Source organism: Nansenia antarctica, assembly GCF_963989245.1.
Source record: "Nansenia antarctica genome assembly, chromosome: 7".
Taxonomy (NCBI): domain Eukaryota; kingdom Metazoa; phylum Chordata; class Actinopteri; order Argentiniformes; family Microstomatidae; genus Nansenia; species Nansenia antarctica.
The window spans coordinates 3,559,518-3,574,539 of NC_137677.1; the positions used below are offsets into that span (position 1 = coordinate 3,559,518).

Below are 15,022 nucleotides of genomic sequence, written 5' to 3' on the forward strand. Positions count from 1 at the left end.
GACAAGACTCACGGGTACAAGTAACACCGTCTCCGCCATACTTGGCGGCTGCCAATAATCGCAGAGACAGAGCAATACTTGCTGAGCCTTTTTGCTTCTCGCTTGGACATTCCCAGTAGACGTAGTCCTCTGACAACCAGTCTGTGCACATGTCCAAGACTGCCAAATATAAAGACTAATAGCGTACACCTATAGCCTAGCTCTGAGATGGTGTCTACAAGCTGCTGGTATTTCATGACCTTAGTCATGAAGGCTTCCTCTAGGCTTATATCAAAGGTGCACGCTACCTCTAATACAGACACCTCTCTGGACTCTTCATTAACAACAACAACATCTGGTGTGTTAGCAGACAACTGTGAAAAGTGACATTGGTCATTACAGAAATTGAACATGGATGCATTGACACAAGCATGTGTATACATTTTCACTGTAACTGGGAAGTGGAGTGATATGTCCTTTACTATTAGGCTCACAATTCTGTCATGACGTGCTATATACATTCCTTTGTAAACATAACAGCCATTCAAGATATGTGAAAGTGTTTCTGTAACCTGTTCTGTGGTGTGGTGCAAGCAATGAGGAACCTGAGTGGAGGGAAACCAAATAGAGAGGTTGAGTCTGGTAGGAAGGACTTGTAATCTGGCCTTGGTTGTGAATATGACAATGTCCTCATCGAGTGCAGTGTTTTTTAGAAAAGAATGGGAAACAGAGTGATCAGCTGTGGGAAGACATGCCAGTTTTCCCTGGAGTTTCAGACCAGTCCAGTGTTGTTGTTGTTGATGTTGATGAAGGTCCATGAGAGTCCGTCTGGCCCCTCTAGATGTTAGCTGGTGGCTCTGTCCAGCAAAGGAGGCTGTTGCCCTGACCTGTGTGAGAGGGTCAGATATACAGTTCTCTGAGACCCGAACAGTCTCAGAGTCAGACCGCACCCACTCCAGGGACACCCCGGCTCGGACACAGAGGTCATTCAGGTCTGGCCAATCAGACCAGACTCCAAAACCAGCGGAATGAGTGTCCAATTTTCCGCTGGGTTTCCTCTTGAACCCAAGGAAGTGGGGCTCCGCCCCCCTGGCAACTGGGACCTTCCTTCTCCTCAGGTCCAGGAACATGGAGGAGCGGGCCAGCTCCCTGACGTCCTTGTCGTCGTTGTTAAGCATCCTGAGAAGATGGGAAATTCTCATGCTGGTGTAGATCCATTCTACATTGGGGACCCCTAGCCCTCCCTCCCATTGGGGATGAAAGATGATGTCACGGGTGCTGTGTGAATTGAGTCCAAGCCACCTGCGCACTACGCTCACAGTCTTGTTGTTCATTTCACACAGCACTTTCTGGGGGATGTGGACATTGGAGAAGAGGTGCTGAACTTTGGACAGGGCCACCTGCCTGATGGCTTCTAACTTCATAGTTAGTGGCAGAGGACAACTGTCTATCAAGTCCAGCCTGGAAGTGAACTCAGTCAGGATGTTATTGACTTGCTCCTTCCACTCTCCTGCGATGTTAATTTTATGTCCAAGATATGGGTATGTCTCATGGAGAGAATTTACATGAATGGGCTGTGTTGCTAAAGAGAACACAGGGGGTGTGTCTGTTTTTGAGTGGTACCACCTGTTCCCCCCACTCCGCCTCTCATACAGGACAGCACATTTGCTGGCCTTGACCTCCAGGCCAGACCATTCCAGAAAACGATCCGTCCTGCAGAGCATGTTCTTGATGACGCTCTCTTCCCTGGAGGCCAGGACAACATCATCTGCGTAGCCCTGCACTGGGTTGGGGGAGATGACACCCTCAGGGGCACACTGACACAGCCACTTAATCCACTGGTTGATGGCAATTACGAAATTAACCGCGCTCCAAGGACAGCCAGTTTTAATGCCTGTCTGAAGTGGTGTTGGGCGAGTGAGCTGCTTCCCACAGATTACTTGGATGGTGGAGCTTCGGTACACATCTCTCACAATGTCAATGAATAGCTGGGGTAGCTGTATCTCTTCCAGTGATCTAATCATTATATTGTGAGCTAATGTCCCAAAAGCATCTCTAAAATCAAGAAAGACTGTAAAGAGTTTACATGACTGATGTTTAAAGTCATCTATCCCTGTCTTAAGGCAGAACACATGCTCATCCATACCCATCCTGCTGATGTAAGCCTTCTGTTTGGTGGACAAGATGTTAGCATCCTCCAACCAGGGCAGGACTCGGGCCAGTATGCACTTCATGAACACCTTATAGATGGTAGGGAGAAGAGAGATGTCCCTCCATGTTGTTGGATCTTCAGGGATATTGCCTTTCTTTGGGATGCGATGTATCAGTGCTCCTTTCCATGAATCTGGAACTCGCTTATTCTCCAAACAGACATTAAAAACAGTTGTTAATGTCTGACAAGACTGTGTGGATTTCAGTGCCTCGTATGTCACCCCATCTGAGCCACTGGCCTTGTTGTTGGGAAGGCTGTGCAAAACACACTCCACCTCCTGGGCGGTGAAGTGTGAGGTGTCAGGGAGGAAAGGTGGATTGGGTGACGTCACCTCCCCATGCCAAGGCGGTGGTGGGAGGTCGTCACCTGACCGGTTGTTTTGACACTTTGTATCGTAATAGTTCTGTATGGCTGTAATGTCACTCGGGCAGGGAGGGGGATCGGGATACATACTGTTGTTTAAAATGACTTGGATCGCTTTTGATCTCCTGTGCGACCAAAGATAGGCACACACACACACACACACACACACACACACACACACACTACAAAGCGCTGTGCTATCCACAAGCAGGTAGTCTCACAACCACCCCCACCAAACCCCCTTAACCCCGGGGGGGTTACTGTCCTGAGTCTCCGCCACTGTCCTGATCTGATTGGACGGATTTCATGCAGAGTAAAAGTAGCCTACACATTTTCTTGGAGTAAAACTAAAAGTCACCAGATATATAAATACTCAAGTAAAGTACAGATACCGAAATAGTAGCCTAATACTTCGTTACTTTACGCCACTGCTGTCCACCAACTATCCACATCCCTTCCCCTCCTCCTGCCTCTCTCTGCCTACTTAGGACCACTTACTGAAATAAAATTTAAAAAGGATTATTGTATTTTGTTTACAAACTTGACTTTTCAATCGACAGACAATAAACAATAAACCAGCACAATCATTCAGATATTTAATGTCACGGTCGTTGTTATCCTTTTATGATAAAGGTTAAAAAGTATAACGATATTTTTCTCCCATTTGATATTTCATAAAGTTAAGAGGTATAATAAAGTGGAAAAGATACCCTGTTTCTGATGCTGCTTCTCTCCTCCGGGGATTAAGATGCAGTCATGAGCTCCTCTCTGGTCAGAGTAATGTAGCAGAGGGTCTTCAAGTGGTGGTCTTTCACTCCTCTGTGAATAACCAAACAAACTTCAACATTGCATAATAAACAAACAAAAACAATAATAAAAAGAGAGGTGATAGTGAAGTCAGAAAATACAATGTCTCCAAGAGGGAAACGAATTTGGGAAATATAGGCTACAATGTCAATTCAAACCAAGGGGGAAAAAACAAAACATTAATGATGAATTGTCATACCTTCTCTCAAGACGCTTCACACATGGGGTTTATCAATTCCTCCGCTTGCCTTGCTTTGCTTTCCTCTCTCTCATGAGGCTGTTGAAGAAAACCCCCCACAAATGCAACCTCTCCTCCTCCTTGGATATCACTACTTCTTCTCCTGTTAATTCCTCTTTACTAACATGAACACTTCTTTTCTCTCCTTCCAGCCCCTCCAGCCGTGGAGAAAAACGCCTCTGAATGGAGAAGAAGAGGTTCTGCGTGGGAGGGGAGAGGTTAAGGATGCTTCAGGCGCACAGAGAAAGACACCTGCTGCCCGTTCAAACCTAACATTAATGATACTGCAATAATGCCAAGAGAGAGATCATTTGCTGTCTAATGGTTATCATAATTGCATGCCCAATGCAATGAATGGCTAATGCCCTCGTTTGGACAATAATGGTGTTTGTGATGTTGAGATATTTTCTAATCAGACAATTAAATGGAATATTGGAACTTAGAGAGAATGAGTGAGAGTGAGAGAGAGAGAGAGGGAGAGAAAGAGAAAGAGAGAGAGAGAGAGAGAGAAAGAGAGAGAGAGAGGGGTGAAAGATACATACAAACTGCTCTATTACCATGACAACCTGCCTCCCAGCACTTGCTGCGGGTCTCCTCTCTGTGGCTCTAGGGACACATATTTGTAACCTTAAACTCGGAACTTCCCACACTAACACCCACGCATATCGTTGTAGGCCCTCTGTGTATACAAGCTTTTATTTATTTCGATATTGATGTGCAACAACTTTCCACAGTGATTCAGACAAGTCCATATGGCTCTCCATCATCATGCCATTGACTATAGTAGGCCTATTTCTATAATATTCAAACTGTCAAGTTAAAAGCAATGTAGGACATTTGAGGTGTAATGTGAAAGGTAAAGTCATGCAATACTGTACTCACATGGCTATTGAGAAATTAAGAAAAATGTGAATATTGTCATTATGAAAGTATTTAGTTCTTGGTCTGTGAAGTCATCTCTGAGATGGGCTCTTACTACATGTTGAGGTGACAGTCAGAGACAGAACGATATAGCTGCCAAAAGCATCAGGACAGTAGCTTTTGAAGTCCCTGAATGCCTTTGAATAAAAGACGCCATGTCAATAACATCCTCCAAATACCATGCAATGTTTGACAGCCAAGATAGATATTTACGGCCCTTTTTGGTAACTTTGTTCCATTACGTTTGCAATAAGAGTGTGTAATCTCTCTCTAATTTCTCATTTCTCTGCTGAAATCTTGAATTCCTGTTCTCCTATTGAAACATGAACCATAATGACCTACATCTGGCCTTCCCCATCAGCAATATCACCAAAGTTCTCTCCAGGAAATTAGGACAAGGAATCCCCCAGCCTGTAGGCTGTTAATAATATATTTTAAATTAAAACAATATTTTTTATTATTTCATTCTTTTTTTTAAATATTTTAAATATCTTTTAAAGCTTTAACAAAGATAATAGCCCACCTGCATTTAAAAGAGACGTTTTATTAGAATTTATTTAGAAAGTAGCTGTCATGTCAGGTTGGATTACCCTGTAAAATGCTAGATTTTCACTGTGTATTATAGGATCTAAATGGTTAGCCTAGGCCCAATTGAATTATCTCCTTTGGGTAAAAGTGTACTTAGCCTACCGATAAACCCTTTAGGCTAAAGATCTAACCTGTTAGAAGGAGAGCTCGAGCTCCTGTACTTTGCCAGGAGACACTTTTTCTTTTGAAATTTGGATTTTCCGTTGGAATTGCAGAGAGGACAATACATCTGTGATGATAGTTTTGTGCATGTAACAATATTTTGATCTTCCTTTGTCAAGGTATGTACGGTTTAATGTTAATATTAAGATGAATATTCTGAAAACAATGTGTTGAAAAAAAAAAGGCAATACTTTCTGGCTAGCATTTCATTTGTCCCCCTGCTGCTACACCTTATGCATTGCTGTACTTTTACAGTTTTCTTATAAGGAATTATAGTACATGAGGAGCATTTGTTCCTGGAAAAAATACAGAGAATTTGAAGCTGTGGTCCATTTTCATGCTTCCCATCTGTTTCCAAAGTGATGGGAGCAGATTGCATCACTATGGAAACCCACTACTCCTGCCATGGCGTGCGTGGGAGGAGTGTATGATCCACATTTAGATAAGTAATTATGCACTTTTCCTGCACAGAGTAACATGTCAATAGCAGAGGATATAGTGTGGATTCCAATGTCCACAACAGCAAACCAATTGGAATGCATGTACCAATACATCACTTAATGGTATGCTATTGGAACACAACACAACATGTGTGGTGTGGTTTACTCAAATGTTTTATTGGATTTAGTCTTGTATCTTAATGAAAATGCCAGATTTAAAAGAAAACAAAAAACAAAAAAACATTTGCATTTCTGAATGTTGGAAATGAAATCTCCAAGGAAAAAAACAACAACACTATATGGTTTAGCATGTGTTTCATGGTAGAAAACGTACTATAGCCTATCTTTGCATATGATTATCTCTTGAGATGGAGTTGAGTTGGAGATGGGTGGTGATTCTCTCTCCTGTCATTAAGCTGAAACCATCCATCTGTTACCTAGCAACAAGCAATGTGCTAATGTTATGAGCCATATGGCCCAATCAAACTATATTGGTGTGAACAGAGCTCTGGTTGGGAGTTACTGTGATTTTCTAGCTGAAATCTGTATGCAATCACTACAAAACTCAACATAACACCTTCTGATGCTCGGGGGAATGTGTAAGCAAGTGGAATGGAGCATTAGAGCATGCTTCCTTCTGTATTAGAACCAACATGGAAGACATGAGACCACCAGAAACATGTCTTAATGTCAACGGGCTCACACATGTGTGCTCGCGCACATACACGCACGCACACACACGCACACACACCCACACTCATAAGAAAGCTTGTATATACACACACACACACATGCGCGCACCCACACACACACACACTCACGTGAAAGATTGTATACACACACTCAGACACACACACACACACACACACTCATACACACACACACACTCATACACACACACACACACACACACACACACATACACACACACACATACACACACACACACACACACACACACACACACACACACACACACACTCATAAGAAAGCTTGTATAGCCTATACACACACAGACACACACACACACACACACACACACATGCGCGCACCCACACACACACTCACGTGAAAGCTTGTATACACACACTCATACACACACACACACACACATAAACACACATAAACACACACTCATACACACACACACAAACACTCATACACACACACACACACACACACACACACACACAGAGTTTCCTCATCAATTATTTCTCAAAGGGGGATTTTAGCGAAGCCTCACACGATCGATCGATCAACCACTCATGTGATATTTTTGGACGACAAAATGCTTTAGACATTGACTTTAGCTGCAGTTAGCGTTGTCTGTCCCAGGCACCACTTCCCATAGTGCACTGTGGTCCTCTGGCTCAGTCGGCAGAGCATGGCGCTGTCAATGGTCGTGGGTTCGATTCCCACTGGGACCATATATATTGAAAAATGTATGCGCTCACTGCAATGTAAGTCACTTTGGATAAAAGTGTCAGCTAAATGGCATATACACTCACTGAACACTTTATTAAGAACACTACTCCCTTTGCTCTCAAAACAGTTTAAATTCTGCGTGGCATTGATTCCACAAGATGTTGAAAACATTTTTGCGGGGATTCTGGTCCATGATGGCATGATTGCATGACGCAATTCCTGCAGATTTTTCAGGTGCACTTTCAAGCTGTGTATCTCCCATTCTACCACATCCTAAAGGTGTTCTGTTGGATTCAGATCCGGTGACTGGGAAGGCCACTGAAGAACACCGAACTCCTTGTCATGTTCATGAAACCAGTTTGAGACGACTTTTGCTTTGTGACATGGTGCGTTATCATGCTGAAAATAGCCATTAGAAGATGTGTACATTGTGGCCCTTGATTGGTATTAACGGGCCCAAAGTGTGGAAAAAGAAGGCGTACAGGTGTTCCTAATAAAGTGTCTATGAGTGTATGAGAGAATGCCATGTTTGTAACTTTTGTTAATAGCAGCCATGAATAAAAAGATGCGTTAGTGCATATGATGGGGCTCAGGGGTGTCCTGATAATATCAGAGGTTCATTTAGGGGTACTCTCTCAGTATGGTGCATCAGTGTTTGTCTCCACGTATTGAGTTGAAAGGCAGAGTGTTTATTTTCAGACGTGCCAATATCAAGAGATAAAAGTGAAGAAATTCTTAATATATATATATAAATGAGTGAGTACACAGCCAAAGGTCAGCTAATAGATCTGCTTTCAAATGTCAGCTGATTACTTTCAAACTGGCTACAGAAGGTTATTAAAAGGTTATCAATAAGGCAATGCAGATGAAGAAAAGTGCACAATACATGAAAAATAGGTTAATTTCACCCTTTGTCAACAGTTGACTCAACTAAAATAAATAATAAATAATGAATCCAGACTATGTTCTTACGATTTCTTTCCCTTTATGTTAAAGAACATTTAAAAAGTATACAATCAAATGCCAGAATGGTAAATATCATCGTTGTCCCAATACTGTTTGCGTTTTGAAAGAATTAATAACACAGAACATTAATACAGAAACAAAAATTCCCATATGAAAAGAGTACACAATTCATGCATATATCAAAAGCATGGGCAGTTTTTTAAAGGTTTAATAAAATTGACTCAGTTGAATGTAGAATAGTTTTCTGTCACTGTCAACTAAATTAATAAGGGTCTTCTCCCAATCAATTCAAAGGATGTTATGAGTACAAAGCCATACATAATACAAAATCTTAAACATACAAACAAGGACAATGGCATGTACAGGTACAGTATATATGAAAGTACAGTACAAAGTAACTAGTTTAACAATATTATCTGGGATTTCTTATCTGTTTTAATAGGAATTGATAACATGGGAAACAGTGAGGCATCGGTGTGCAATACATGAGACAGTAAAGAAGAAGCTGTCTAGTCTACATATCATGGAAACCATATAGGAATGGAAAAAAGAGTGAAATACAAAAACACTATCGGTGCTATCGTGGTTAGTGGTACTATCACAAGAGTGTAAATGAAGTCTAATTTGTTTCATAAGATCCATCAACCTTGGTCCAACCTATTCCAGTGTGCTCTAGAGTGTATTTATTCGCTCATGATGAAACAAACCACAAACAAACAACCTAATCAACATCCAACCTTACATGCAACCTTATCTACCGGACCCTGAGAAAGAAGGCACTTAAGTTATCACATTTAAAAAGACTTAAGTTGATCTTAAGTATCACCCAGATGATCAAAAGAGAAATGTCTCGCACAATCATTTGGTAAGTATAAGGTACAGGGTATAAGTTGTGTAAGATAAAGTAGAAGGTTTAAGCGATTTTAGTTGTGCTGGTTACTTTGGTGGCTGCGCAAAACATGGATATAGATACCACAACACAGAGAGCCCAGACAATACACCATCCTACCCAAATGAGGATTCTGTAATATCAATTAATTTCTTAAAACACAGATTAGTGTTAAGCACTTAAGTGTAACATTGTTAATGCCATACATTAAATTCCAACAGACTTAACAGGACTTACAAACAGATGAAAGAGTCCCTCAATGGATTATCTATAAGGGAAGATGCATTGTTGTTGCATCTTTGCCATTATGATAACCAAAAATTATCGGTCACATTTATCAATCTACGGATTGTTGGCATGTTTCCTTTGGCTTGTAAATACATTGACTCGATAAAAGATGTACAGTACATGAAAGTATAATCAAGATGTCAAAAGGATTATCTGTAATAAGAATTGTGCTTGCTACCGTATTACGGACAAAGTTATTCTTAGTCTAGCTGATAAAGTCGTTACTGTTCCCAAATACCTGACATTGATGAATTGTAGGGACATACAATAAGATTGTATCCTGTTTGGGAATATGTAAGAGCAGGGTTGTGGTCAACTCCAACGATTCAGGAACTGAACATAATTGAAAGAATTCAATTCATTTAAATAATTCCGTTTTTCGAATTAGCTTTTCATCTCCTGAATCGACTGAATTGAAATGGAATTGACCAAAACCGTGTGTAGCGTGGGAGAGAATCCTTGTCTATAAGGTCACTGGGTCAAGGCTAATGCATAGAGTGTCTGACGGCTTCTTCCAGCGACTTCCTGGTCACCAGTAGCCGCACCACGTCCTCGTTCTTCTTGGTGAGTCTCTTACGGGCCTGGTCGTGGGTCACCATGGTCATGTCCCAGCCGTTCACCTGGTGGAGGAAGATATGAGAGATATGAGGGAAACACTTTTGACTAAGCTTTTTTTATTATTTTTTTACAAAATTGTTATTTTTATATACCAACACCAAAGAAAAAACAACAAAAAACTAAGAAAGAGAAACATACAATAACAAAGATAAAAAAAAACTTTCCTCCACTTTGTATAAAATATTCTTCATGTATGGTTCCCACAGCTTGTCAAAGTCTTTCTGCTTGCCTTTAATAATGTAGGTTAATCTTTCCAGACCAATACATTCCAAGAGCCCCCTCTTCCACATTCTCAATGATGGAGCGTCCATACTCTTCCAGCATAGTGCTATGGCTACTTTCTACTAAGCTCATTTCAAACCTGGGTATCCTGCTCGCCAAAGACAAATGTCTACAAATGTCTGAGACCAAGAGGACATCCTCATCTTGCCACATCAAGATGCAGTGGATAGTGTACCATGGACACACCGCACAGTTCAATAACCACTGAGTTATAGTAAACAGTGCCATCTTGTGGAAATTAACCAATAAGATAAAGGTAAAAGAAAGAAAACAGACAAACCCCAGAGCTGTGTTACAGAGCAGTGTTACAGGGTCTATAGGCTCGCTGTACTGTACCCACCTGCATTAACTTGTCCCCCATCATCAGGCCTGCCACCTCTGCTGGTCCCGCAGGAGTCACCCGTGTCACATAGATGCCCTGAGATCACACAGATCTTAGATTTTAGAATTGTAAAGCGTCCTTGTTTTTTTTGAAAGGCGCTATAGAAATTAAAGTTATTATTATTATTATTACAGATACATGTCACATGCCAACCAATAAGAGAAGAGAAAATAGACATAGGTCCATTATTTTCAACTCTCTATCCAAAAACATGTGTCGCTTCTTTTCTTTTTTTTTTTCTTCTTTTTTTTTTAAGGATGGGTGAGAGAGAGCGAGGACGAATGATGTGCAGGATCTGTTGTCGGACAGAATGGAACCAGGGACCCGGCAATTATGTGGCATGCGCGTTAGTGTGCTATGCCACTTACACGCCGCTTTACAAGTCTTTAATATAATAAAACAGCAGTGTAAAGTGTCAGTGTTTGTCTATTCTTCTATACGACTTCAGTTACCCGTGTCTGAACTCTGGATAGTTCCTACCTGAGAGCTCGGCTGATGTGTTCAGTCCTGCCCCCTCTGCAGCCTCACCGCTGTGAGTTTCACAAGATAGAGTTCAGCTCACTGAGACGTGATGGGCTGCAATCTGACTGTCTGATTCTAAATCCTCTTCCTCAAAGTGTAAACCTAATTTGGGGGGCGGCTGTGGTGCAGGAGGTAGAGCTGCCGTCTAATGATCACAAGGTTGGCAGATCGGCGGTTCGAGCCCCGGCTGGCCACATGTCTAAGTGTCCTTGGGCAAGACACTGAACCCCAAATTGCTCCCAATGAGCGGGCTGGCTTGCCGCCATTGGTGTGTGAATGTGTGTGTGAATGGGTGAATGAGAGGCCGTTGTAAAGCGCTTTGGATAAAGGCGCTATATAAGTCAGTCCATTTACCATCCACTCCCCGTCATGCATACAATGGAACGATTCGCTAATGGGAGTTTTCTACCATATCTCTTACTTTCTTCATTTTCCCACATGCATCAAAGAATCAGTCTTTAGCTTTTTAAACAGGTGCACTTTTGGGGAGAAGTCGTGAGCTTAGAATGATAAGGTTCTATCTCCGTTTAGAATGATAAGGTTCTATCTCCGTTTAGGGTAGTTCAGAGATTTTGAGCGTCAAAGTTTTTACATTCCATTATGTTTTGTGAGATGGAACCTTTGTATTTTTATTAATTACTAACTAAAAAATGTCAACATTTTAAAAATAACACCACACGGGCATTAATAAACACCTAATGGATCAGAGTATGTAAAAAACTCAATTTTGACAAAAATGGAGATAGAACCTTATAACCTCTAATTTGTCACGAAGTGTCGAGAATCACTCCGCTGCCCTATAGAACACACGTCCGTGTGCGTCACTGTTACCTTGTCAGTCTTGTCCTCTGAGAAGGGGTTCTGGCCCGGGTCTTGGTCGATTCCCCCTCCGATACTGAAGCCTAGGATCAAGTGCTCACCCTGGCGCAGTTTGAGGATTTCAATTCGTTGCTATAAAACACACACACACACACACACACACACACACACACAAGAACATGGAGAAAGATTGGTTTTGGAGCATTTCACTTTCCATTGCATTTCTACCTACCTACCTACCAAGTGAACCAACTTGTTCTGACAACAGCAAGAGCCACGGGGCATGTTGAAAGGGGAGACTGCAATCATTCATTCAGTGTAAACAGAGTGTTAAGTCCTACCCCACCATCTCTCTATATGCGCTGTACCCGCCCGCCCGCCCCCCCCCCCTTTAAGAATGTCCCCCTGCCACCAGACCAGCTCACTGGGGGACACAGATCTTTCATCGGTCCGTCTCTCCCAGACAGACCCTGGGTACGCTTAGACGCTTAGACACAGCTGCCTTCTCATCAAAGCAGATGGAAGGTTCTGGCACCAGGATGTCACAGCACTCGTCAGGACAATGCCTATCTGTGTGGTGGTGAAGAACTAGACAGTCACTAGTGAGGTCGACACAGAACAATGATGTCTACACAAGGCCTAAGTGTCGAGACGGAGTAGCCAATCATCCTTTGGAGGGTCTGAGGTTCTTAATGCTGACAACATGGTAAAAAAAAGTACAAAAAATACAGTATATTACAGCAGACAGGCTGCTAACCACCAAGTCAATGGCCTAAATGCTAGTGTCAGATCAGCAGTGTAGGCATATACTCTCTAGTGTGTAATACCCAGGCCTTAGGGCTTACAGTTTCAACTACTCGCATTTGCCACTCTGCAATTACATGAGTAATATTTCTGGAGCTGGCTGATGTTTGGTCGCTATAAACAGCGCGTTGTCAGGCATTTGTCTTTTAAAGACAGCTATTGGGCAAGACTCATTCAATAGTTACAGGTATGTATGTATGTGAACAGTGAACAGAGCATGAGGCGGCCAGGCTCTCTCAGGTAGCAGTGTTAGACAGACCTGGGACGCCCACGCCCTACTCTACTCTACTGAAGTTCACTCTCTGTTTTTAACTGCTACTAAACTACTGAAGTTGATTGAAGGCATGAGTTATATGGAAGTGTTATAATGGAGTCTTATAAATAAATGTTCTATTTTAATTGTTAATGTGTGTTTTTTTTGTGCTATGCACTGCTTTGCTGCTTGTCTTTGAATTATTTTCTTTAAAAAAAGTGTAAAGCACCTTGAATTGCCTTTGTGTATGAAAAGTGCTATATAAATAAATGTCACTTCACTTCACTACTCTACTCTGGGACTGAGTTTCAGCTCCATGCTAGCTGACTATGCTATGCTACCAGACTGTACTCCATACGAATATCTAATAACTATATAACTAGAACCTTAATTTAACCTGAAACAAGACAAGAGGCACGCTTCAAAAGAGTAGTAAGAATGGAGCAACCTTCTCGATCGCAGAGCTACGTTACATAACGTTACATTATTATATCTTACTTGATCTTGTTTTGGCACTACTTTTTTTAGCTTTTTAAAATTCGTGTTGCCTGTTTGCTCCAATCTACCACAGCAAATTCCTTGTATGTGAAAACCTACTTGGCGAATAAAGTCATTCTGGTTCTGGTTCTGATTCTGATTGTGATTCTGATTGTGATTCTGATTCCCTGCATGTTTGAGTAACATTGTAACAGTTCCAAAGTTCCAACAGAACCATTTTGGAAACTGATCAATTAAATGAGAACATTCTATTGTCTACGTGCGACAATGTTACACTCCTACAGTCAATCAGACATTCAGAGTCAATAACAATAGTTGGCATATAATTTCTCACATAGAAACAGACACAGATTGAAAGCCAGGCCTCTGGACATGGACAATGGATGCCTTAGTTATTGAATGAAGGGTGATCGTTCGTTTCGTTCTCCCCAAACTTACCACAACAGCAGTCACTGGCTGTCCCGGGATGAACGACATGGTTTCGGATCCTGTAGCAATGTTGAACAACACTTCTCTTTTCTCTCCGATCGCAAACGATGGTCAATCAATGGATCTACAGTAGTTGTTTTTGCGTCCCGTTTTTTACGGAATCCCGATAGTAAATCGAAGCAACTTCCTTGAGTAACAACAGCTTGCGAACGATTCCTGGCATGTGAAGTCAGGGCAGGGAGGGGTGATGATGTCATACTGATGATGTCATCCTGATCATGGATCCAGAAGTCCTGGGACAGGGGTGGGGTGTGTCCTGGGACAGGGGTGGGGTGTGTCCTGGGACAGGGGTGGGGTGTATCTATGGAGCTATTTTAGTGCCAACAGAAATTGAATTGTATTTGACAGATTGAATTGAATCCGAGCACAAACTGAATTGTATTCGACAGATTGAATTGTATTCAATGCAGTTTTCATTAGGCTATTTTCATTCAGTTTTCAAATTCAGTTTCTCTAAATACAATTCAGTTCTCTAAATACAATTCAGTTTTACTCAAAATACAATTCAGTTCTCAAAATACAATTCAGTTTGTGCTCATATTCAATTAAACCTGTCAAATACAATTACATTTTTGATGGCACTAAAATAGCTCCATATGTATCCCCATTCCCTAAAACGGGGTTACTGTCTGTCAGCCACTGTTTTTTTTGATTGATTGAAAACTTTATTAGAAGATTTGCAGAAGTAGGTACATGAAAGTACATATTACATACAAGGTCAACTAACAGGATAAAAACCCAAGAAAGCCACTGGCTTATTTCAATTGGGGTCCTTGATACTCAATTCATCGTTACATGTAAGACAGACAAAAAACTAGTACTATCTACAAGATAATACAGACAAATAACTAGTACTATCTACAAGATAAACATACATCCAACATGGGAAGAACAATACAACAAAACATAAGGTATGTACAGCGGGTAGGACAGGTGGGGACATACACCACAGGTGGGGGCGGGGGACAAAACACAAAGTATGTACAGTGGGTAGTTCGGGCAGGGGGACAGACATATAATATGTACAATGGGTAGTTCGGGCGGGGGGACAAAACAACAAGTATGTACAGTGTGTGG

General features: G+C 41.7%; 1 protein-coding gene across 1 annotated transcript; it reads right to left on the bottom strand.

Moving 5' to 3' along the window:
- Positions 1-8,311: 8,311 nt before the first annotated feature.
- tax1bp3 (Tax1 (human T-cell leukemia virus type I) binding protein 3) lies at positions 8,312-14,046 on the bottom strand. The gene is made up of 4 exons (XM_080537362.1): positions 13,895-14,046; positions 11,914-12,033; positions 10,519-10,596; positions 8,312-9,898 (listed from the first exon to the last, which is right to left on the bottom strand). Exons 1-4 carry the CDS (start codon positions 13,931-13,933, stop codon positions 9,764-9,766), a joined length of 372 nt encoding a protein of 123 aa, XP_080393488.1. The 5' UTR covers positions 13,934-14,046; the 3' UTR covers positions 8,312-9,763.
- Between the last annotated feature and the right edge of the window lie 976 nt (positions 14,047-15,022).

Excerpts from the sequence above, each read along its gene's own strand:
- tax1bp3 (XM_080537362.1), bottom strand. The coding sequence starts at position 13,933 with ATGTCGTTCATCCCGGGACAGCCAGTGACTGCTGTTGTG. Across the intron at positions 12,034-13,894 it reads AGCCAGTGACTGCTGTTGTG|CAACGAATTGAAATCCTCAA; the intron begins GTAAGTTTGGGG and ends TGTGTTTTATAG. Across the intron at positions 9,899-10,518 it reads TGGGGGACAAGTTAATGCAG|GTGAACGGCTGGGACATGAC; the intron begins GTGGGTACAGTA and ends TTCCTCCACCAG.